The sequence below is a fragment of the Tiliqua scincoides genome, chromosome 7, assembly GCF_035046505.1.
Source record: "Tiliqua scincoides isolate rTilSci1 chromosome 7, rTilSci1.hap2, whole genome shotgun sequence".
Lineage (NCBI taxonomy): Eukaryota > Metazoa > Chordata > Lepidosauria > Squamata > Scincidae > Tiliqua > Tiliqua scincoides.
The window spans coordinates 27,754,364-27,780,147 of NC_089827.1; the positions used below are offsets into that span (position 1 = coordinate 27,754,364).

The 25,784-nt window shown below is 43.6% G+C and overlaps 1 protein-coding gene across 1 annotated transcript; it reads right to left on the reverse strand.

The window, feature by feature from the left end:
* SLC26A3 (solute carrier family 26 member 3) lies at positions 1-24,574 on the reverse strand. Its single transcript, XM_066633408.1, has 20 exons — positions 24,444-24,574; positions 22,935-23,074; positions 22,723-22,833; positions 20,948-21,111; positions 18,754-18,918; positions 17,931-18,083; positions 16,506-16,588; positions 15,287-15,434; positions 14,969-15,082; positions 14,808-14,885; positions 12,214-12,309; positions 10,997-11,103; positions 10,023-10,092; positions 9,806-9,898; positions 8,106-8,201; positions 6,462-6,695; positions 5,214-5,268; positions 4,586-4,734; positions 4,214-4,279; positions 1-75 (listed from the first exon to the last, which is right to left on the reverse strand). The coding sequence occupies exons 1-20, from the start codon at positions 24,572-24,574 to the stop codon at positions 52-54; spliced, it is 2,277 nt and encodes a 758-aa protein (XP_066489505.1). The 3' UTR covers positions 1-51.
* Positions 24,575-25,784: the final 1,210 nt, after the last annotated feature.

The window sequence follows — 25,784 nt, forward strand, 5'->3', positions numbered from 1 at the left end:
CAGCTATTCCACATTATGGTGTTGTCTTCTGATTGCCACTAGTAATGACTATTATAATTTTGTTTCTGGTGGTTCCTGCGAAGGTGGAAGGAAGGGAATAGTGAGAAAAACTGACTAAGAAACATTCCAAGTCAACAATGTGTGCAAAGACAGATTATGACAAACTGAGATTTCCAAGAGTATGAGATTCTTTCTATCTTTCACAGCACATGAGTTGACCATTTGTTCTGAATATAGGAATTGTATTTTGGTTTTGTTTCTTTCTACCGTTGGAACCAGAATGCTTGAAACAAACTGTGAAGGCTGCAATCCTGGCAGTAAATTCCATCAAACTCAGTGGGACTTACTTCTGGGTAAACATGCACAGAATTGAGCTGCAAGTTGCTAATATCCTGCAAGTTGCTATTTACATATCCACCATACTATGGTATATTTTAGGGCATATACTGGATCTCAGCAGTCTCAGAGATTTCATTCAAAGAGAATAGAAGTGCATTCTGCCATTGTATCTTCAACCGACAGCTACTGCTTTACACAGTTCTGCTATAAGGGCATGAAAATACTAGTAAGGCCATAATCCATGCGCAGGGCCAGCTAGGCAGGCGGAGATCAGGGGTCTCAATGCGTGAATGAGACGGTGGTGTAGGGAGGAGGGGTTTAGATTCGTTAGGCACTGGGGAACGTTTTGGGACAAGCGGGGCCTGTACAAGAGGGACGGGCTCCATTTGAACCAGAATGGAACCAGACTGCTGGCACATAACATTAAAAAGGTGGCAGAGCAGCTTTTAAACTGATCCCTGGGGGAAGGCCGTCAGGAGCCGAGGGGCATCCGGTGCGGGACTCCTCATCCCTATGGGATGAGGATGGGGAGGTTAGAGAACAACAAGACAAAGGCAGGGTAGGAGAAGAAATTGGGAAAGGTAGGGTGATGGGATGTGATAGACGGTTTGGCACAATGAGAGGATGCGGGGACAAAGGAGCAAATAAGCAGCCCATCCTGGGGCATTCCGTGTATAAATGCTTTTATGCGAATGCCCGAAGTCTACGAGCAAAGGTGGGAGAACTGGAATGTCTGGTGACAAGGGAAAATATTGACATAGTGGGCATAACGGAAACCTGGTGGAATGCGGAGAATCAGTGGGATACCGCAATCCCGGGCTATAAACTCTACAGGAGGGACAGGCAGGGGCGTGTTGGAGGTGGGGTGGCCCTTTATGTTAAGGAAGGGATAGAATCCAGCAAAGTAGAGATTGAAGGTGGGTCCGACTCCACCGTAGAATCTCTGTGGGTTAAATTACCAGGCTTGTGCAGCGATGTAATACTGGGGGCGTGCTATCGTCCTCCAGACCAGAAATCGGATGGGGACCTTGAAATGAGGAAACAGATCAGGGAGGTGACAAGGAGGGACAGGGTTGTAATCATGGGGGACTTCAATTATCCTCATATAGACTGGGTCAATTTGTGTTCTGGTCACGATAAGGAAACCGGATTTCTTGACGTGCTAAATGACTGTGGCTTAGATCAGCTAGTCACGGAGCCCACCAGAGGACAGGTGACTCTGGATTTAATATTGTGCGGTACACAGGACCTGGTTAGAGATGTAAACGTTACTGAGCCATTGGGGAACAGTGATCATGCTGCGATCCGTTTTGACATGCACGTTGGGGGAAGAATACCAGGCAAATCTCTAACAAAAACCCTTGACTTCCAACGGGCGGACTTCCCTCAAATGAGGAGGCTGGTTAGAAGGAGGTTGAAAGGGAGGGTAAAAAGAGTCCAATCTCTCCAGAGTGCATGGAGGCTGCTTAAAACAACAGTAATAGAGGCCCAGCAGAGGTGTATACCGCAAAGAAAGAAGGGTTCCACTAAATCCAGGAGGGTGCCCGCATGGCTAACCAGCCAAGTTAGAGAGGCTGTGAAGGGCAAGGAAGCTTCCTTCCATAAATGGAAGTCTTGCCCTAATGAGGAGAATAAAAAGGAACATAAACTGTGGCAAAAGAAATGTAAGAAGGTGATATGGGAGGCCAAGAGAGACTATGAGGAACGCATGGCCAGCAACATTAAGGGGAATAATAAAAGCCTCTTCAAATATGTTAGAAGCAGGAAACCCACCAGAGAAGCGGTTGGCCCTCTGGATGGTGAGGGAGGGAAAGGGGAGATAAAAGGAGACTTAGAGATGGCAGAGAAATTGAATGAGTTCATTGCATCTGTCTTCACGGCAGAAGACCATGGGCAGATACCGCTGCCCGAACGGCCCCTCCTAACCGAGGAGTTAAGTCAGATAGAGGTTAAAAGAGAAGATGTTTCAGACCTCATTGATAAATTAAAGATCAATAAGTCACCGGGCCCTGATGGCATCCACCCAAGGGTTATTAAGGAATTGAAGTATGAAGTTGCAGATCTCTTGACTAAGGTATGCAACTTGTCCCTCAAAACGGCCACGGTGCCAGAAGATTGGAGGATAGCAAATGTCACGCCTATTTTTAAAAAGGGAAAGAGGGGGGACCCGGGAAACTATAGGCCGGTCAGCCTAACATCCATACCGGGTAAGATGGTGGAATGTCTCATCAAAGATAGGATCTCAAAACACATAGACGAACAGGCCTTGCTGAGGGAGAGTCAGCATGGCTTCTGTAAGGGTAAGTCTTGCCTCACGAACCTTATAGAATTCTTTGAAAAGGTCAACAGGCATGTGGATGCGGGAGAACCCGTGGACATTATATATCTGGACTTTCAGAAGGCGTTTGACACGGTCCCTCACCAAAGGCTACTGAAAAAACTCCACAGTCAGGGAATTAGAGGACAGGTCCTCTCATGGATTGAGAACTGGTTGGAGGCCAGGAAGCAGAGAGTGGGTGTCAATGGGCAATTTTCACAATGGAGAGAGGTGAAAAGCGGTGTGCCCCAAGGATCTGTCCTGGGACCGGTGCTTTTCAACCTCTTCATAAATGACCTGGAGACTGGGTTGAGCAGTGAAGTGGCTAAGTTTGCAGACGACACCAAACTTTTCCGAGTGGTAAAGACCAGAAGTGATTGTGAGGAACTCCAGAAGGATCTCTCCAGACTGGCAGAATGGGCAGCAAAATGGCAGATGCGCTTCAATGTCAGTAAGTGTAAAGTCATGCACATTGGGGCAAAAAATCAAAACTTTAGATATAGGCTGATGGGTTCTGAGCTGTCTGTGACAGATCAGGAGAGAGATCTTGGGGTGGTGGTGGACAGGTCGATGAAAGTGTCGACCCAATGTGCGGCGGCAGTGAAGAAGGCTTGGGATCATTAGGAAGGGTATTGAGAACAAAACGGCTAGTATTATAATGCCGTTGTACAAATCTATGGTAAGGCCACACCTGGAGTATTGTGTCCAGTTCTGGTCGCCGCATCTCAAAAAAGACATAGTGGAACTGGAGAAGGTGCAAAAGAGAGCGACTAAGATGATTACGGGGCTGGGGCACCTTCCTTACGAGGAAAGGCTACGGCGTTTGGGCCTCTTCAGCCTAGAAAAGAGACGCCTGAGGGGGGACATGATTGAGACATACAAAATTATGCAGGGAATGGACAGATTGGATAGGGAGATGCTCTTTACACTCTCACATAATACCAGAACCAGGGGACATCCACTAAAATTGAGTGTTGGGCGGGTTAGGACAGACAAAAGAAACTATTTCTTTACTCAGCGTGTGGTCGGTCTGTGGAACTCCTTGCCACAGGATGTGGTGCTGGCGTCTAGCCTAGACGCCTTTAAAAGGGGATTGGACGAGTTTCTGGAGGAAAAATCCATTATGGGGTACAAGCCATGATGTGTATGCGCAACCTCCTGATTTTAGAAATGGGTTAAGTCAGAATGCCAGATGTAGGGGAGGGCACCAGGATGAGGTCTCTTGTTATCTGGTGTGCTCCCTGGGGCATTTGGTGGGCCGCTGTGAGATACAGGAAGCTGGACTAGATGGGCCTATGGCCTGATCCAGTGGGGCTGTTCTTATGTTCTTATGTTCTTAATTAAATTGTATATGCATGAGGTAGGGGAAAGTGGGCACTCGCCCCAGTGTTCACTGTACTTAGCTTGCCTAAAGCTATGACCACCTCCTATTGGCTTCAGAATAAAGGGACTAATCCAGAGTGAGCAATAGTGATGGAGCAATGTCAAGACAAAGTCTCAAAAGTGCTCTTAACTTTGCTCATGATAAAATATGTTATCTAGGAAAATGCAACTTACCTTAAAATCCCGATTACGTAGTCCTCCATTTGTACAGATTATATAATGATCTTTGCTCTGCTTTTCCTGAGGTAGAACAGATATTTCAGAGTTACAGAGGAGGACTATTGGTTGCCCTTCATTAACTTAAAATAATTTTGCAGAACTGATATCAGTCTGAGGTTCTACCCACAACAGAAACTGCATTACGTTAACCACAAAATCTTGAATGCCGGCAACAGTACTACCTCCATGCAATTGCACAGCAGTGATCTCTAAGGTAAGAAAGGCTTTAAAAGCCTGCAGCTTGTTCTGATTATCTTTAACCTCATTCACTGCATGGAATTCAGATGCTAGCCCAAGTGAAGAGCAGACGCTGGAGCACATTCTTACCATAATGGGTTTGAACTTTGGTGAGCTGGTAGCAATATCCTTTTTTACCAATATATGTAAAACTGCATCGTGAATGGTGAGGAAAAACATGGATGGCTTAATCTCATCATCAAAAAAGTCACATCTTTCCAGTTTATCCAGGAGGCCATCTGAGGGAGAAAGGAAACAAAATAAGTTTATAGGCGTGGAAAATTGTTCAGGAAAAATGGCGTTCTGAATACTCCTGAATGAATTTACCCTATTTTCTTTCAGGTTCAGTAATCTGGCAATAAGCCAACTGTTCCTAAATTAATTAATTGTTTCGTTTCATAAATCATTCAGTTAGAACAAAAAAAGCAGCTAATGTTGACCACATGACCCTGAACATTAAATATAACTAGAAGGATTGTTCCTAGAAGTTGACATTATAGTGAAATTCTTTTCAAGTAATTATATTTAGGATATGAGGTACCGGGTTGCAATTTAAAGAATTTACACCTGCAGTTAAGGTCCAGTAAAATCAATAGGGATGACTTGCAAGAAAATATCTTCAGGATATTAAAGACAGAACTAAAAAAACACAACAACTTTGAGCCTGTCACTGCTGGTGATTAAATAATCATTGATGGATTTGGATAAATGTACTTACCATGTGCTCCCGTAATGTAGATGTCCACATCAACCCGAACAAATTCCTTTATAGTCTGTTAAAGGAGAAGTGGGTAACTTTTATTTATAGGTTGACATAATGTCCAGAAAACATACAGAAAACATTAAGGAAATAATCCTTAATCGAAGCCCAGAGCAGTGGACATAGGGCCTTTTCCTGATACCAGATGAATTTTTGTACACTGAAGTATAGTACTGTCACTTAGGCAAACACGTGACTGGTATACAATTGGTCATGTGTATTGATTTGCACATTTTGTAAGACGTGTGCCAACTGTGGCTCCATGCTACAGATATATGTGACAAAACGGACTCTTATAAATTTATCATACATGATAAATAGAATAGGAAGATAGGATTCATGCAATTTCCCTAAGGAAGAGACCTTCATATGGAGCATCACATAGAGCAGGGGTGCTCAAACCCCGGCCCAGGGGCCACTTGCGGCCCTCAGGGACTCCCAATCCAGCCCATTGGGAGCCCCCAGTCTACAATGAGCTTCTGGTCCTCCAGAGACTTGCTGGAGCCCACGCTGGCCCAACGCAACTGCTCTCAGTGTAACTGTTTGACCTCTTGCGTGAGCTGTGGGATAAAGGCTCCTTCCACTGCTTGCTGTTTCCCGTCTGTGATGCAGCAGCGGCAGTGAAGGAAAAGCTGGCCTTGCTTTGCGCAAGGCCTTTTATGGGCTTGACCTATTGCAAGACCATCATTCATTCATATAAGTTCCACCTCTAATATATTCATTTACATAAATTTATATAAATTTATTCAAATTTGGAATGCAAATTAATTATCTTTTTTCCTGGCCCCCGACACAGAGTCAGAGAGATGATGTGGCCCTCCTGCCAAAAAGTTTGGACACCCCTGACATACAGGGATAACTCCTGGGCATGGTTGGTGGATGCTCTTGTTCACAGGCCTTGTTGGACCAGTACATTTGTTGTTTGCATGGTGGAGTCAACGTTTATCTATTATTTCACATGATGATAATTTTGTCCCATTGTATCCCACCCCTGTCAAGAGATGCAAGGTCAACAGATGAGATGTGGTGTCAAGAAATGAAATATCCTGGAGAATGTATTCATATGATTACAGGTTTTTGTACAATATAAGCAAATATAGGAAATAATCGTTTATGGTATGTGATGAATGGTAACATGAATGTGATGAAAACATGTCTAATCCGTTTCTATACCCATTGGTTAAAAGTTGCATGAAAGACTGTTACCTCTTTGAGGACTCTCATAGCAGAAACATCAAGAAATGATACTGCTGAGAAATCAAGTATCAGACTGTGGATATAGATTCTGGGAACTGTGATGTTAATTGGAAGGTCTGAGTTCCAGTCTATCTGGATTGGCAGGTCTTTGGTATCTGCAGGCTGATCCAATTCTTCAATTCTGTTGTTGTCCAGCTCTTCATCTGAATCGCTCACACCATTAACAGTGCAAATAAAACCTTTCTGTATTTAAGGAAGAAAATGATCAAAACGCTAGCTGCAGAAAATGACTTGACCATTAGCCAAGTTCTTGACCAAGTTATTTAAGTTGACCAAGGGTGCAATCCTAACCCACTTTCCAGCACCGACATAAAGGCAATGCGGCTCTGATATAAGGGAACAAACATTCCCTTACTTTGAGGAGGCCTCCGTGAGTGACACCCAACTGCAGGATGCAACGTCCCATTGGCATTGCTGTGCCAGTGCTGGAAAGTGGGTTATGATTTAAATAAGGCTGCAATCCTATGCACACTTTCCAGGGAGTAAGCCTACTGAACTTACTTCTGAGTAGCCATGCACAGGATTGGGTTGTAAGAATGTTTTGGTTGTAAATTTAAAGCTCTGGTGCTCTTGTGCTTTGGATCTTTACATTTTTGTACATTTCCATATTTGTTTTTTGTGAAAATTGGGGTGACTTCAATCACAAAAGACAGGGTATAAATTAATGAAATAAATGGGCTGCCTTGATGAATAGCACTGCTGGGTTACTCTGAAAAGCACTGTTGGGAAGGAAACCTCTGTTTTCCTTTATCCAGGGTTCTTTCTGTTTATTTTGGCACTCTGTCACAGAATTTCTGTATAGTAGGAACAACCCTGCTTCAGGCACCTTATTGAATGATGTGGAATAGGAAAATATTTGAGAACCACCATTGTAGACTGTATGAAAAAGTCCTCATATGATTGCGTTCCAGTTGTGTTGCAATGCTGTTAAAACCTTTTTCTCCTTATCGAGTCAAAATCTTAAGATTTTCTTAAATTGAATATTGACAGGGAATTTAAACTATTTCAAAAGACACTGAAAACTCTACCTCTTCTTGAGCTATAAATCTTATCTTTATGACTGCAGCAATAAACTTCCTTCTTTTAAGTGTGCTTTGGTAAACAGTAACTCACATAATGATTGGAACTGATTGACAGGAGAATTAGGATGAACAAGAGGAGGTACTTTTTTGCAGTGCGTAGTCTGTGGAACTAATTGCAACAAGATGTGGTGATGGCCATTAGCCTGGATGACTTTAACGTGGGATTGGATCAGGGAGGACGGGTCTATCAGTGGCTTCTGGTTCTGAAGGCTAAGTGCTATCTCCAGGTTCAGTTGCGGGGAGTGATGATGGGGGAGAAGAATCTCTTTCTCTCCTGCTTGTGCTCTTCCCAGAAGCAGCTAGTGGGGCACTGTGGGAAACAAGATGCTGGACTAGACAGGCCTTTGACCTGAACCAGCAAGGTTTTTCTTCTGTTCTTAAGCATGTATTTTGCCCTATTCTTTACACTCTAAACTGGTGTCCAAGTTCAGTTTGTTGACATGAATGAGTTACTTGAAAATTGGGAGAGAGATTAATAGTACCTGTCATTTAATGAACTCCAAGTACTTACTGGTGTCACTTGAAGCTCTCCTTTCTTTAGCATTTGCCTGATTTTCCTCAGAGCTTTGTTGCGCTTGCGGAGCACCCTCAGGGGACTAAAATCAACCTGTAACATTGCATTTGTTTTGGTTTAGCACAGTTTTGCCTTTATCATCATGCTGGTAAGTTCTAAACATTTTTTAAACTGGAGCATGCAGACCCTGTTTATAAAGTTTGTACAACAACAGCAACAAATATGCTTTCAAGACCCAGAGTTTAATTTATCTAGCATAATAATTTTCTTTAAAAGTACCAGTTGTACTACTACATTGATCAAATGCTGCTAGACCAACATCCTGAAAAATCATTTGGAGAATAACAGCCCAGTTCTATCTCCTGCCACTTATGCTACATACTCTGGTGGGGGGCAACCAGAAGGCATTGAGACGTAAGTAAAAAATGTTTTTCTTACCTCTTGATAAGCCACTTTGTCACCTATAAGAGCCCAATCCTGTGGTCGGCAGCATGGCTCTGTGTTGCCGGCTACAGTTGCAAACATGCCGTAAGGCACGTTTGCGGGGCTCACCACCAGGCTCCCACTGGTGCTAGCCCAGCGCCGGCTGGTGCTGGGCTAGCGCTGGACGGTGGCCCAAGTTCTGTGTCTCAGCGGTCTCCTGGAACGCTGGGCTGCGGAACAGGAGGGGGGGCATGGACGGGGGCGTGGGGGAGGCGTTCTGGGGAGGGGGGAGGCTGGCGGGAGCAGGGAGGAAGCGTGCCAAGGGGCAGGCGGGAGGAGGATCCACGGAGCTGAGCTCCACAGGATCCAGGGCGCTCGTGGAGGGCTGTGTGCCCTGCACGAGCGCCTTTACTCTACCACCGACATTTTGGTTGGCAGTAAAGTGAGTAACCCCATTGCAGGGCTGCTTACCTTACTCGGGGGAAGGGGACAAATGTCCCCTTCTCCTGAGGAGCCTCCTGCGGTAGCGTGGGAGGCGCAGAATTCGGCGACAGCCCTTTTCGGTGCCGCCAAGCCTGAGCGTTCTGGGCAGCTCAGGATTGGGCTGTCAGTCTCCTTGGACCTACACTAGCTATGTAGCTGGTGTAAGTCTAAGGAGAGAAAGGAGACAGGCCAGGGCCAAGGGAAGAGGGTACGATACACTGCTACCACTGAGATCCAGCCCCTCCCTCCCTGAACCAACTCAGTTCCTCCCTCTCCCTGCCCCAACTCCCCCCATCCATGAACCTCCCATGCCACCAACCTACCAGCTCTAGCATGACATCCATGTGGTTCTGGTATTCACATGGGACCTCCAGACATTGGTGCCAGTGGTCCCACGGTGTGCAACAGTGGCACATATTTTGCAATGCCACTGTGCAGTTTACAAAAACGGAATGGGAGTTCCGCTGTCATAAACGCCAATCAGTTTAGGCTTACAGTTTTATAGTGAGAAGAATGTGACAAAAATTAAACTTTTCCTTAACTGTTGCTTAACTAAGAAAAGGCAGGTCAGTACTAGTCAAGTGTCTTCTACTACTTACCTGAAAATGTTCAAATTAGCGGTATTTAATTTTAAAGAATTGGTTTTTCAGAAGGAAAGTCTTGGGGGAAAGCTTGGCAGTTCCCAAGGATTAAGGGAGACAAGGCAATGTTGTGTCATAGTATACTATTTGAAATCAATTACTATATGAAAAATAATTCTATTAAGGAATTATCACCAACAGCATTCTTACCGCTGCAGTCACTTTGTCCTTGAAGAACCCAATATTAGCAAAGAAGATTGGAGATGGGCATCTGAAAATCTTCACTCCCTCTGGTTCATAGATCTAGGCCACAAAAATGTTGTTTTTTTAACATTTTGTTGTACAAAATTTTAACATATTTGTTAAAAGCACCCTATCATATCAAATTGCAAACTTTAATTTCTATGGGTAAGAATCAGATCCTTACATCTGTGTAATCTTTTCTGTTTCTGTAGATGTCAGTTCTTCCAATATTAGCCAGAACTGTGCATTTTGGACTGCAAAATAAATGGAAAGATCAAAAGAGTTGAATACTGTGGAGACAGAGCAACAAATTATTTTAATAAGGTTGTGAACTCATGATATATCAACCCTCCAGACCTGGGCTTGTTAAAAGTAATTTCCATACCCCAGGAAATCCTGGGAATTGTGGCTCTGTACAGGGGCTAATTGACTCCAGCAAAGAATTCCATGGCCCTGAGGACAGGTGTTGGACTTGACAGGGCCTGAATGCTGTGGCCCTGATCCAGATGCTATTCACTAGGCTGAAGAGCACTGCGTGCCACAAGCAACTGGGTGTGCTTATAGCAGGTACTGACTAATTGGCGAAGTGGCTTGCCAGACTGCTCTTCATGGGTGTTGAGGCTCATACATGAAACAAAATAGGTTGTGGTCATATATCTAACAGGTGAGGTCTAAAAAGAGACAAATTCCTGTGTTGAAAGGTGTGATTCTATGCACATGTATCTGGGAGTAAAACTCACTGAATTCAGTGGGACTTACTTCTGAGTAAACAAGCATGTGGGTCCATGAAGCAAAATATTTTGGAACCAAAACATGAAAAAGACTCCACCTTTTTTGTATCTCTGTAGCTCTATATCTCAAAACTTTATCTGAATGTTAATAATAGGCTAGCATTAGGTCTTCACAAGATAGTCATAGAATTAGTAGTGGAATTAATAATGTCTCCCTCCTGCTTCCAATTGCTTGCTTGTCAAGTTTTATGGTTAGTTGCTGCTGATGGATTATGGTTGTTAGTAGTTTTTAGGATGTACTGATTGTTTTTATGGCGCTATTTGTGATGATGAATTGTGTTTGTAGCTTTTACTAGAAACTGTTTCAAGATCATAAGCTGACAATGAGATAGATAAGGAATTAATGAATAAACAAATCTTTACTCACAATTGTGTACGGAAGACAACTGTCAGGAGTTCAAATCCTATTCCAGCTGCTAGTCCAAGATCCAGGCCCAGGAGAATAGCAGCTAGGAAGGTCACAACCCAAATAAGCTGCCAAAAATAATTGGCTATCATGAATACCTTCAATGATGGATCTCGTTATGTATGAATAATACCATCACATTACATATCATTGGAAAGGTAATTTAATGCAGAATGCAATGAAACAAATGGCATTGGAATATCTGTATTCTATCAAAAGTTATGGACAATTAACAAGAAAATGAAAACACAACTGCCTTGTGGAACAAAAAGTGGATTTTTTAAACTCAAAACTGACCTATGAGACTAATTGTTCTGAGGAGGCAGATTTTCCCCCAAATTGCACCTTTTAAAAAGCCTGGGCATGATGACAGTTCCAGTTGTGACATCACTTCCGGGGCATCATTTTGAGCTTGGCATTTTGAGCTATGCCACTGCAGGGAGCAAAACTCTCCTGGCCAAACCATTACTGCCAATGTGATGGCATAGTCAGTGGAGTACAGTAAATGACTGAAATTGAGATTGAAGTCCTGCTAAAGTTCATGGTATAATCCTGAAATATATTTATTTGTAAATGTATGTATCAGCTCTTGTCTGCACCCTTAAGCCAATGTTCAATGCTTTGGCTTTAGATTGCAGCCCTTCTTTAATTTCGGACATAAGAATATTCTTGAAGCTTAACGTCTCCGCAATGGTGGTTTGCTCAGGAATGATCTTCCCAATTTGGAAGGAATTTCCCCCTCATTTTTAAGCAAATGTGCAGAGTCCTGCCCCTTTGCCAATTTTCTTCCCATCTTTCAAGGGTCAGCCGTCTTCTGACATCACCCCAGGTTGCATCTCAGAAATGTCAGGGTTTGGGGTACATCCAACCTGGAAATCCTACTAAGAACCGCAGCTGCATATACTCATGCTGCACATTTGCACATTGGTGTGATGAACGAACACACCAGGACAAAACAAAACCCATCATGAAGCAGCCGAAGCTGGCAAATAGTTTCCCTCATTTCATTGTTGGCACCTGTGCCAGGCCAAATGAATAAAGGCAACAGTGGGAGGGAGTGGATTAACTAGCATCATTTTCCAGTAACTAACTTTCCCCATGCTTAAAATAGATTTTAAGACCAACCACAAATTAAACCACAAGATTTATTCACAATGTGATTATGATTTCCTACTTACACAGTCATATTTGTCCTTTTTCCATAAAACTCCTATCTCTTTGAACTGCATCAGCATTCCCTTTAAATTGCCAAGTGCCAACGCTGCAAGGACTGACTGTCAATGAGAAAAGAAAATTCACTTTAAGTTTCTAAGGCCCAAATGCTAACCAACTTTCCAGCACTGGCATAGTGGTGCTAATGGGACATGTGCTGCATCCTGCAGTTGGGTGGCACTCATGGAGGCCTCCTCAAAGCAAGGGAATGTTTGTTCCCTTACCTCGGAGCTGCATTATCCTTATGTCAACGCTGGAAAATGCGTTAGGATTGCGCCCTAAGTCAAACAGGAAAAAAAATGAATACTTAGAATAGATCATAGAAAGAGAGAATGTGTATCAAAGGACAATGCTTCTTCTCTCACCCTTTCCTTTGGCTTCAGGTGACTAAGGAGTCAGCTTTCATTGTGTGTAATGCATGTGCTGTAAGAGCATGAGGCTCTTACAGTCTGCCAAAAATGGTGGAATAAAAATGTACCTTCTTTGACTTGCTTCTCTATCCCACTCATGCAGAGCCAGCCCAAAGTTTCCAGGTGCCTGAGACAGCAAGCCAAATGACGCTGCCTCCTCATTGCATAGTACCACTGCCTTATGGCACCTACTATCACCCCCTTACCCTGCTGACCTCAGGGTACTCCTTACCCAGCTGACTCTATCAGCCTGCTGACCTCCATTGCTGCTTCTTCTCGGGATTGGCGTGGAAGAGGGAGTGTGGAGGACAGGAGGTGCTCTAGCCCAGCCCTCCCCTCCTCTCTTTCCTCTCCCCACTTTCTCTTCCATTTTCTTTCCCTCTTCCTTTTCAAATCCAGGAAGTGGGAAGAAGAGGCAGCAGGACCCTGCATCAACTGTCTCTTTCAGCCTCATGGTTGGGCCATGCTCGCACTAAGGTAAGCTAAGGGAACCTATCACCTAGTCACTGAATTGAAGAATGTTAAGCAGATTTAGCATAACCCAGTAATATTCTTATTCCTGGAGAGAAAAGACCCTCATACACAGAAATCTTTTCTGCAAGATTCTAAAGAAGGATTAGAATTCTCATTTAAATCCTGTGTTGTAATTCAAGTGCACTATACAACAGTGCTTTTCAACCAGTGGTACTAGCAGTACTAGTGGTACTTGACCCCACTGCCATGATGACTACATGGTACAGTAATGCTCTGCTGGAAATGGCTGAGACAGTGGTGAACCAGTAGGCAAGATGGGGCAGAATAGCTAGCCAAACCTTCAAAAGAGGCATGATTTGGGGGAGGAAGGGTGAAGAACAAAAACTCGTGGGTCAAGTCAACCGCTGCTATGCACAGCTGTTGTCTCCAATGGAGTGGTGGCATTTGCAAAAATGGTTCCCAGAAAAAGTGATACTTGGGAAAGTGATTCAGTATTTGCAGGATGTTGATGGTTAAAAAGCCTTGTTATATAAAAGCAGGTGGCAGGTGGCACAGGACAGCAAATGGCCAACTGTTTAATTATTATATTTTTACTACTGAGGTTTCATTTGGATTTTCTGCTTCAGGCATCAAAATGCCCTCTAAGCATCAATCCTTGTTCACCTGTGATGCAGTCATTCCTTCCATGTATGAAACTCAAAAGAGAAGGAACTTATGACCAGTTTTTAAGTAATATATATTTGACCTTTTCATTTGTATAGTCCAGGGGTGTCCAAAGTTTTTGACAGGAGGGCCACATCAGCTCTCTGACACTGTGTCGGGGGCCGGGGGAAAAAAGAATTAATTTACATTTAAAATTTGAATAAATTTACATAAGTTTACATAAATGAATATATTAAAGATGAACTTATATAAATGATTGAAGGTCTTGCAATAGCTCAAGCTTGCACAAAGCAAGGCTGGCCTTTCCTTTGCTGCCACTACTGCATCACAGATGTGAAACAGCAAGCAGTGGAGGGAGCCCTCATGCCACAGCTCACGCGAGAGGTCAAACAGTCTCCCTCACTCTGAGAGCAGTTGTGTCACGCTGAGAGAAGTTGCGTTGGGCCAGTGCAGGGTTCAACAAGTCTCTGGAGGGCCAGAGGCTCATTGGAGACTGGGGGCTCCCTGAAGGCCGTATTGAGAGGCCTCGAGGGCTGCGAGTGGCCCCAGGGCTGGGGTTTGGGCACTCCTGGTATAGTCCAAAAATTAATCCATGCATCCTTCTGACTGGTGCTTAGGTGGGGATGTTCCAAATTAATCTTGCCAGTCTCATACCTGCAATATGTTTCTGAAGGTTGGGGGATTTTACATAACATGGTGGCATCTGGTGTGGGTAACTGCAGCAGGAAGGAGGTATAGGTGAAAACTGGGGGTAAGATGTTGTAAATGTTAGCTTGGATTTAGTCATGTTAGTCATGACTAAGTCCCACTTAAATTAATTGGTCTTAGTTATGACTAATTTCCTTTGTTATGACTAACTAATTAAGGAAGCAACCCAATATGCAACAACGTAGAAACATCCGGTAAAAACACAGCAGATAAAAGAGTTGATTGCCATTCAAAAGTCTTGCTTGGCTAGAACAGAATTACGTCCTAGCCGAGCAAGAGAAATTCTTGTGCTTCAAAGTCAGTACCTTTTGCAATGGCTCCAGCAGATGACCAATGGCCAGGAGGACGATCATGACAATGATTGCTGAGAGGAAGCCAGCAACCTACATGAGAACAGTCTATTGTAAATCTGTGTTCTAGAATCAGGCTTTATTGCATTACCATATAAGCCTAAATTGTGCGCCACCTGTGTTTTGCCTCCTGTGCTCTCTTGAACACCAGATCTTGACAACGAAGTGCTTGCAGCAAATCCTTTGAATGCACCGCCAAAGATGTTGCTTATTCCAAAGGCAACCAGTTCCTTTAAAAATCAAGGTGATATTTACAATAATGACTAGACAATTTCTTTGTATCAGTCCTAATATATGTAAACTTCAAAGTGAGCATCACTAAATTCAATTGAATCTAATCCCAGGGAAGTGTGCATAAGCACACTTTGTAGCTTCTAACATGTTTCATTGGCATTTTATTTGGAACTGACATTGGCTTACATGTTGATTCTTACCTGGTTGGCATCTATGGGATAATCATGCTTGATGGAATATACTTTAGCTACAGAAAAAGCTACGGCAAAGCCAACAATAGCAATGGAGAAACCATCACCCGCACAGCTTTGGAAAACACTTAGATCTGGTGCAACAGGAGCTTCAAACCTGAAAGTGAGATAAAGAGAACCTCAGTGAAGTACGCTATTATTTATAGCAGTGGTGTCACAGTCCACCAGTTGTTTGGACTGGGGTTTTTGGGTGCTCACTAGTTTGAACTCTACCCCAAAATTTAAGAACTGGTGAGATATCACTGTATAATGTGCAATGTTCCTAGTCATGCAACTCATTGCAGTTGTACAACTGTTATCAATGCCTATATTGGCCAGATATTTCTTAACTGCCTATTTATTAATATTTTTATTATTATTTATTATTATGAATTTTTATATACAGCTTTTCGACAAGCGTAATACACAAAGGGTGCAATCCTAACTCCTTATGTCAGTGCTTTCCAGCACTGGCATAGCAGTGCCAATGGGACATGTGCTGCACCCTGCAGTTGGGTGTCACTCACAGAGGCCTCCTCAAAGTCAGGGAATGTTTGTTCCCTTTCCTTGGAGCTGCATTGCCCTTATGTCACTGCTGGAAAGCACTGACATAACGGGTTAGGATTGCACCCAAAGTGGTTTACACAGTCAAATACAGGTAAGACATTTTCTGTTTCTTGCTGAAATATGTGTATCGGAGCATGCAATATTGCCCTGCCAGACTGACACTGAGGGCTCATGATACTGACTGAGTCCACTGCTTCAGGTGTTGAACTGAGGGACGGCTCCCACACCCACTGTCTTGACGGTAACCACCTTAGCACCCTCTTCACTTGCCTTGTGTTGCGTACAAAACCTGCAGGGGTACAATGGGACTTCCCAATCCACCTCTTGCAGACTTTGCAATGGGTGCAGGTAGAGCAAAGTGGATGCTGGAGTAGTTGCTGTCATGTGGGGAGGGGGGCACTTCCCACATCCAAATCTGCCACCTCAGTTAGCATCACAGCTAGCAGGCCCTGCACAGGCCTGATACAGCTCACCAGTCCATTTTATCTGGCCTCAAGCAGTCATTTTAAATTTTAATCAAGATGTAGTAAAAGGTCCCCACAATTTCACTTCTATTACATGATAAGCAATTTATCTGAAAGGTGTCACCTGCAATTGACATTCCCAAATTGTGTGCACTTACCCCCTACCTAGCTTTCCAATAACGTCCACCTTGAATCTTTCTTTGAAATTAAAGCCGTAGGATACTCCAGCTGCTACGACTGTCTGGAAGGAAGCAAAACAAGCCACATGAGATTAAAGAAGGTGTTTCTTTGGTTGAGAATCTTGGTTGTAGACACATGATTTACTTCCTAGATTTCTGTTACAATATTTCCCTCCAAATTGTCAAATCCTTTTAAAAAATAAGCTACTAATCTCAAATATTAACTTTCCATATTTGAGTAGCTAGACATAGAAAGTTCATAAAAATGGCCAATGTATCCCAGCATAGTTCTACCTGAGGTAGCTTATGGCCCAATCCCATGTGGGCCTTCTGTTGATGGGATGAGTGTTCCAACAGCGGAAGTCCCACTCCATCGGCATTGCAGATGCAGTGGCAATGCCTGCCACAGGGCCGCCAGCACAAAAGTCTGTCAGCCTTGCGTGCGGGCCACTAGAGCACCCAGGCACTGCAGGAGGAGGTGAGTTGGAACAAGGGAGTGGAAGGTGGGTGGCAAAGGGGTGTAACTGGTTGGAGAAGCGGCGTGGCAGGCATGGGCAGGGTGCAGTTATAGGTAACAATGGTGCCACTAATATGCTATGCCTCCTGCCAGACCTCACCAGGCCTCCCTGAATCCACCCAGACCCGTGACAGCCAAAGAGCTGGCACAGGTCAGAGAAGACCATAGGGCAACAGGGGGTATACCCCAAGGAGAACTCCTGTTGGCCCTCTCTACCATAGGATACAGCATGTATCTCCATGGCGCAGCTGCACAGCAGTGGTGGCGGGGATAGGATTGGTCTGTTAGTATGCTGAAACGGAAAAACAATGGCATTTCATTGCAGTCCAGCATATTAATAGCTTAACCCCGTTTTTGGAATCCCACTCACTAGATGAGCAAATCTAAAGCAGTTTGATAAAGTCATGTAGGGATGCACCAATTGTGAAGGATTGGATTGTGGATTCCCTTCATATACCATGGGTTGGCTTCAGAGGTGCCTAGCACCAGCTGAAAGGCACTTCTGATAGCACAAAATACCCCCCCCCCTGTTTTCATTCTCCTGCTCCTTCTGTGGAACTTTACACTCCATCCCATGTCGTTTTGGAGAGTCCCCTGTACCTGAATAATGGATTTTTCAGTTGTGGAGGGTATCGCATAGGCGGTTGCACATCATGTTTGGATTGTGCAGATTGCTGACAGGGGAAAGCTCAATTGGGTGATCAGAAATACACACACGTTTTTTCTTTTAATGTTAGCAGTGGTCTTGTTTTTTTTCTCAAAACTGGACAAAAATGGAATTTCTTTGATAGTACATAGCACAAGTTTTATTGAAATGCCCTCTGCTGTTTTCTGTATCCTTTTGTCTGTTAAAACATTCATTCAAAAAACAAACAAAAAATCATTACCACAAAGAGTTCAATGGGGATTGGTGCTGGAAGCTTGGCTTTAAAACGCTCATTAACTTCTTTCACCAAAAACACAATGACCAGGATGATGAGTGCAGTGACGAGATCTGCAATATTTGTGTCTGTAATCTGCTCAAATACACTTTTTAATGTCTGTTACAAAATGAAAAAGAAATAGTCTTTAATTTGCTTTAGCAGTGGACAATACATAATAACAATAGTAAGCATTTATAGATCTCATTTCAAGTGCTCAGGGCTCTCCACATACATTACCTCAGTAATCATTGCAACAGTACTGTAAGGCGGGTCAGTATTATACCCATACCACAGGTGTCAGGATGTGGAAGACTGAGCAAAATGATTTGCCATGAGCCAGAAACTGACAGTAGTTGAGAAGAGCACTGAAGGCACTGTTTTCTGTGGTGTGCATACTGCTGTCATGTCTAGTCAAGCAAGTTTTGCAGACTTCTGAAGAACCACATTGTCCAGCAAAATCCATGAACAGAGGAGGCAGTGGTAGGATCAGTGCCCTTTCATGCCACCCTCAAGTCTCTGGGGGGGGGAGGGGGGAACTATCACTTCTCTCTGTGAATTGCTGGCTGAGGGGAGTTTTGAAGGAAGGCCTTCTTCATTCACCGAAGGGACCCATTCCAGGTTTCAGTGGTGGGGGACATACATACTATTGACAGGATATTTGGAAAGCCTGCTCAATGATATACTGTACTGTGGCAAGCACTACTGTATTTAAGAGCATTTGTTGTATATGTATGTCTCATATAACCAGAGAGGGAAGGAGTAATCCCTTGTGGTTTGAAACACTTACCCATATAATTCCCAGTGGCTTATTATATCCAGGAACTGGCAATTGAAAGATGAATTTCAGTTGGGACATTACAACATGGATCGCTGCAGCAGTGGTGAATCCACTTATTAATGACTGGGATAAATAAATAACTATGAAGCCAATCCGCAGCACACCTAACAGCAGCTGGAACACAAAGCAATCAACAGTATTTACTTGGGAATGAAACAGAAAAGAAATGGCAACCTTGTCACACCCATAGTACTAATACTGAACATCCACATTGTGTTATTTCGACCCACTTAGGAACATGACTTAAGTTCTATTCAAAAATTAAAGCTGTGTTGACATTGACCATGCGATGGGGGAAAGAACACATTGGTAAGCCCTACCCCTGAGCTGATGCACTCCCTAAGCCCACCTCCCATGCATACAATGTTAGTTGGTGGATGGTATCTTTGCAGTTTTAATTCTGAGCAGGGTTTCACATACCGGTCATCCCTCGTTATCCACTGGGGTTCTGGAACCCCTAGCAGCTAAAAAAATCAGTGGATAAAAAAGCAGTGGAAAAATAGACTTAAAGACCCACTTCCAGGTTTCTTGCCCTTCCATTATTCCTATGGAATAAGGTCTTGCCTCAACATTCACAGGGGTTTGATTCTGGGGCTCTCTGTTGATACCATAAAATGTGTTAAATAAAAGTTTTAAAAAATTAAGAAGCGCATCCCTTTACAATTCTGGTTTAAAAACAGCTTTTCTCTCTGTTATAGAGAGGCAGTCAGCAACTAGAAATGCAAAGGGCCCCCTGCCTTTCCCTGGCTCAGCTGAAGAACGGAATGATTGCTTGCATGCCTGTCTCCCTACAACAGTAAGAAAAGCAGTTTTTTAAACTGTGATTTTAAAGAGATGCATTTTCCCCCTTCTCCAGGGATCAGCACATTCCTTCTCATTTGCAGGGGCCATTCATGTTGAGCCAAATCCGTGTATAAAATATCAACGTATAACAAGGTTGGACCTGTACATACTGAGCCAGTCTGGATTGTATTTTAATGCCTGAATCTGCCACACATGATTAGCAGTGCTTGCACTCATGCTGTGCACACAGCCTGGCTCCTCTCCTTCCTTCCTGATTAATGTTTTACAGTCCAGTCCTACTGGCAGCGCTGCCACCAGGTGCAGTGACACCAAAACAGCTACTGCTGTTCTCCTTGGGGGAAGGGGACAAAAGTTGTCCCCAGGCCCTGCAATTTTGCTGGTGCAGACTTGAGAGCATCCATCTCAGGCTTGGCAGCCCAATATGGAGGATAGGATACAACAGAGCAGGCCTCCGGCTTCCCCCAGTTCCTCCCCCCGCCTTTTCCTTGCCTCAGTCTTACCACTCACAAATTCTCACTTGAATCTATTCTAGATTGGGAGCCCAATCCTGAGCTCCGCACACCAACTCACCACTGGCGTGCACTGTTGCAAACATGCCGTAAGGAACATTTGCGAGCCCTAACGCCGGGCAAGCTTTGGTGCTAGCCTGGCGCTGGGCTAACGCTGGGTGGGTGCCCGGCCTTTGCTGCTTAGCAGTCACAGGGACCATCGAGCAGCAGAGACGTAAGTGGGGGTGTGGGGCGAGGAGGCATTCTGGGGAGGGGGGAGGCGGGCGGAGAGCGGGGAGAGGGCAGGGGGAGGCATTCCAGGGGGAAGGAGCGGAGAGGGAGGGAGGCAGAACTGGTAGAGCTTTGCTCCATCAGATCCAAAGCCTCCTTGTTGGGCTTGCCGCCCGACACAGAGACTTTAACCTCACCGCTGACCTTTTGGTCGGTGGTGAATCGAGTAGCCCCATTGTAGGGTACTGTGCTTACCCAGGGGAAGGGGATGAAGGGTGCTGCTGGTGGCTGCCCTGGGTGTGCAGGATGTGGAGGCAGTCTTTTTTTGTGCCGCCGCAGCCGCGCACCCTGGGCTGCTCAGGATTGGTGCAGTTGAGGTGCAGAGAGGGAATTTGGTGGATGGACAATCAAATGAGGATTCAGATCAGAGATTTGACATATTGCTCAAGCCATGTGAGAGCTGCTTGCTTTGAAGGCTCCGCTCTGCCAGTGTGCTGGCTCTCTTCTTGTGGCACACTGTGGAGTGGACTGGGTGAATGGGCTGGTGGATGTGTGCAGATAATAGACTCCTTAGAGATAGATAAACAGAAGTGTTATGGATACTGCTTGGAAATACTCACCTGAAAAATGCCTGCAAGCATAGTTACAGATGCTGCCACCAGGACTCTTTGTTGATCTATCAAACTTGAATCGTTTGTTAGTGTACCATTAACAGGTGTTTCAGAATCGGGGATTATCCTTAAAACAGCTGCTCCAACCATCAAGCTCAGAACAGGGAAAGGACCTGTGCAACATTAGTATTGAGTAAGAAAATGTTACAAGTCTGTTTAAAAGATTCTAGGTTGCTCCGGATAATATGTTTAAGCCCAAACTGGCCCCACGTGTTACCAGATATGTGCAGTATGCTGCACACATGTCATGGCCCCTCCATTTGCTTCTCCCACTTCCCTCAAAAATCTCCTTAATTACTTGGAGTGGTGATGGTGGTGGTTCATCCAAATTGTTCCCTTACATACGTTGCTAAACATGCTTTTAGCAGTATGTGTGTATGGGGGATGTGGTTGAACCGCTTCCTCTCCATGGAAATAGGGAAATGCTTGAGGACAGGATATGCATGGACAGGATAAGCGTACACAGCACTTAACACCTGGGACCCACTAAGGCTTAAAAATATAATCCAAATTGGTCCACTTTGAATAGAAGCTTATACCATACATTCTTAAGTGTGCAGTGTAGCCAAGGTGGCAATATTTCATTATGCTGTTCTTTAAGCACTCAAGTCACAAAGTGTTCTCCAAGGTGATTTGTTTTCTGGGCAACCCAACTAGCTTATTGGTAAAATCCACCCTGTTTTGCTTATGGGTTGAAAACTACTGCCTGGAAAAGAACCATGGATCTTTCTGAAACTTGCTGAACATTTTAGGCAAGTAGAATTAGGAGGTCAGTCAGTGTACATTAGCCCAGGGTTGACATGTGGCAGAGCATGATAGGAGTGAACCTTAATTTATAAGCCTCCTCTATGAAATATAGAAACTTTAACAAGCCAGACCCATATGTGCAAAGGCCTTTGTTGGAGGCCTATCATGCAATCTACTCATGCCTTTTTCTTTACTCTCAGGAAAGTATGTATAGAATTCAGCCTCAGAACTGATCCATGATATACCCTATTTTATTGAAAATGTTAATGTGAGGTTATCAAGATACTGAAGGAGATACCATAGCCCTCTAGGGGCCCAATCCTAACCAATTTCCCAGTGCCAGTGCAGCTATGCCAGTGGGGCATGCATTTCATCTTGTGGTGAGGAGGCAGACACAGAGGCCTCCTCAAGGTATGGGAACATTTGTTCCCTTACTTCAGGGCTGCATTGCAGCTGCACTGGTGCTGGAAAGTTGGACAGGATTGGGCCCTAGAGCAGGGGTGTCCAAACTTTTTGGCAGGAGGGCCACATCATCTCTCTGATACTGTGTCGGGGACTGGGAAAAAAGAATTAATTTCCATTTCAAATTTGAATAAATTTACATAAATTTACATAAATGAATATAGTAGAGATGGAACTTATATGACTGAATGAAGGTCTTGCAATAGCTCAAGGCCTATAAAAGGGGTTGCACAAAGCAAGACCAGCCTATGCTTTGCTGCTGCTGCTCCATCACAGACATGAAGCAGCAAGTAGTGGAGGAAGCCCTTGTCCCACAGCTCACATGAGAGGTCAAACAGTCTCCCTCACTCTGAGAGCAGTTGTGTCGGTCCAGCATGGGCTCTAGCAAGCCCATTTCTCGTTGAAAACCGGGGCTCTGTGTGGGCCAGATTGGGAGTCTCCAAGGGCTGCAAGTTGCCCCTGGGCCAGGGTTTGGGCACCCCTGCTCTAGATTATTGGAATGCTGTTTAACTTACCAACAGATATATGTCTTGAAGTGCCCAAGAAAAAATACATAATCACTGGGAAAAAGGCTGCATAGAGTCCATAGACCAGAGGTATATTCACCAACAGAGCAAATGCTAGACCTAAAATGAGAGAAAAGAAAATCTAAATCATAAGAGAAAGATAATTTCATGTAAGGCAGTAAGGAAGACATGATTTGCAAAGAAAAAATAAAAATGCATACCTTGCAAGACAGCTATTAGCCCGGTGCTAATTCCTGAAACAATGTCACTGAGAATCCATTCCTTAAGGCGATATGTAGGAAGCCAGGAGAGGAGAGGAAACAATTCAAAAGCAATTTTCTTGGCTTTTTGTGAAGAGCAGCTGAAAACACAATGCACCCATTTCAATGCTGATATAAGAAACAGAAGAAAAGTCTTGCTGGTTCAGACCAAAGGCAATCTAATCCAGCATCCTGTAACCCACAGTGACCAATCAGCTGCTTCTGGGAAGCACACAAGTGGGAGAAAAAGGCATACTTCTCTCCTGCCATTGTTTCCCTGCAAGGGGTACATCAAGCTTTCCACCTATGAACCACCACATCTACTACTAATAATTCTATCTCATGGAAGTCCAAGACACAACAACCTTAAAGACCAGAATTCTATTTTCTTACAGATAATAATTTGATAGTGATTGATTTCTACAGCATTTTTAGCACACCGTGTCTTTCTCACCTGTACTGAATCCTCACAGTAGGGAAGCTGACCTGTCTTTCAGCTTGGCTCTTATGCCTTTGGCAGTTCCATTACAGTACTAACAAAAATTCAGCAGATGAATCAATTCACAAGAATGAATCTGCAACTGCTTTACATGTGCAATTTCTGTTTGTCGCACTGCTTTTCAAGACAAAGGAGCCCTCCAGAAATCAGTTGGCAACCTGCTCTCACAACTTATATATATGGAACATGGAAATTAAAACTGAAAAAGGAAAGATAGAGGGTCGAGAGAAGTCTCGGATATGAGTATTTAATTCCTCATTTAATTTAATGAGTATTTAATTTAAATGAGTATTTAAATATGAGTATTTAATGCAGCCACCACCTTGAGTTCAATATATGAAATTTAAAAAAACATACTAAAACAAGCAAAAATCAGCCTCATTGTATTTCTATTTCCTAGCTATTTACAGTACTTCTATAAAAATTGTTAGATTGAGATTTTGACAGGCCTTCAGGGAAAGGGACCTCTGCAGACTTGGGCAGCCACCAGAATACCTTTCTACATATCCTTACATATCCTTACTGTATCAATCTACTGTTGAATTGATACAAAGTCTGGAACATTTTCAAGTGTGCCATTGATTGTATAGAGATTGGACTGAAGCCTTTTAGTGCTTCGTAGATCAATCTTGGATTGTACTTTGAATTGGACCTCCAAGAATCCAGGATGATTGGGCCACCACATCTGAATGCAGGAGAGTTGCAAAAAGCACTTGAGTAGCCCATAATAGTACGCATTGATATGCATTGAAATGTACAAAATGAAGCTGAAGAAGAGTCATTTGTGTTGCTGAAGTTTTTCTCTTTCAGCATGCCAGGGTGGAAATTGCAGGACCCAAACAAATAACTCCTTGAATGTTTTTACCAGGAAGACTGCTAAGAATCACACCAACAAGACTGAAAACATGGGAAATTAGTAGTCTGCTCATCATTGTTTTTAAAATCAGGATTTACAAAAGAAGGTCTCTTACCTAAAGCACACTCTGAGGTGATCCAGAAAGGTTTTGTGGTATCTATGCACCTTTTGATAATCTTCATCAAACCAAAGTTCTGAATACACTGGTCTTGCCACAACATACTGGTTGCCTATGGGTTCAACCATTTCTCTGACAAATAGTCACCTTGTCAGCTTCTTGAATCTTCCTTATCGTCCTGAAAATAAATAACCAAGTGTGCTTTTAAAATACATCATGGAGCCCACAGATGAGTGAACTCCAAATTGAGCATTACCACCTTTGAAGATCAAACGAAACATGATTAAGACATTGAAACATCAATTTTTCAATGACCTTTTTCTCCTTCCTTTTCATACTCCAAAGTGGTATGTCTCTCCAAATATCAAAAGAGATAGCTCCCAAATACAGAAGGCTTACTTCCTTTCTTTTAGTCAGGAGTTTAAAGATAACAATGATTCCTTTAAAAAAGTTATTTTATAATTATAGCGAGAAAAGTGAACACAGCTGTTTTCAAGAAAGTCTGAATGACGTATTAATTTGAGCCAGTTTTTTTCCACCTTGAAAGATAGATCAAAGCCAAACACAAAGATTTCATTGTTTTTACACTTCAGGAAATTTTGAAATTTGAGCCAAAGTTTCTGGGTTTGGATCTTTAGTTTGGATCTTTATAGTCAGAGCAAACCAAGTATAATTTCCTTTGGTTGGTTTTTGGAAAATAAGGGCCCCCAAAACACAAAGAAGAAATGTATTTGTTATTAGGACAGGAGGAGCAATGATCTGACTCCAGAGCCATCTGAAATTCTCCCACCAGCTGAGATGGTGCACCAAAGACTGACCTCCCCTTCCCTGGTGGTACATCAGCTGTCACCACTTCTTCACCTCCAGTTATCTGGATTTGAAAAGGAAGAGGGCAACATAGCAGAAGAATGAGAGGTGTGATAGAGTAGAGTGCTGGTGCCTCTTCTATTCTATGGCCCTTTTTTTGACTACAGGGAATAGTTGGAATTGAGCACCCACCACCACTAGTTGGAACCACTAGTTGGAATTCCAATAGTTGGAATTGAGCACCACTGAGGAATGCCTCAGGTGGCCTCAGTTGGCCAACCCTGTCTGCATAAAGCTGTTGTATAAATATTCAAAAATTGGGCATTTCACTGGAAAAAATATTCAGAATCTAAGGTTGACTTAAAATCTTTGGTTTAACTCACAACATCCCCTGCCCCCAGACAGAGATGCATCTAGTGAAACGTTGCTAAAACACTATCCACTGAGAAAAAGATCACATCCGGTTACCTAAGTGCTCCTTAGCCAAGTACTCATTCAGAGAGTTGCTGCTTCTGAGCAAAGGTTTCAAAG

Bases quoted from the DNA above. Each gene is read 5' to 3' on its own strand.
- SLC26A3 (XM_066633408.1), bottom strand. From the start codon at position 24,574: ATGGTTGAACCCATAGGCAACCAGTATGTTGTGGCAAGACCAGTGTAT. The intron at 18,084-18,753 runs GTAAGTGTTTCA...ATTTTGTAACAG, and splicing joins AGCCACTGGGAATTATATGG to ACATTAAAAAGTGTATTTGA. The intron at 9,899-10,022 runs GTAAGGATCTGA...TTTGTGGCCTAG, and splicing joins ACAGAAAAGATTACACAGAT to ATCTATGAACCAGAGGGAGT.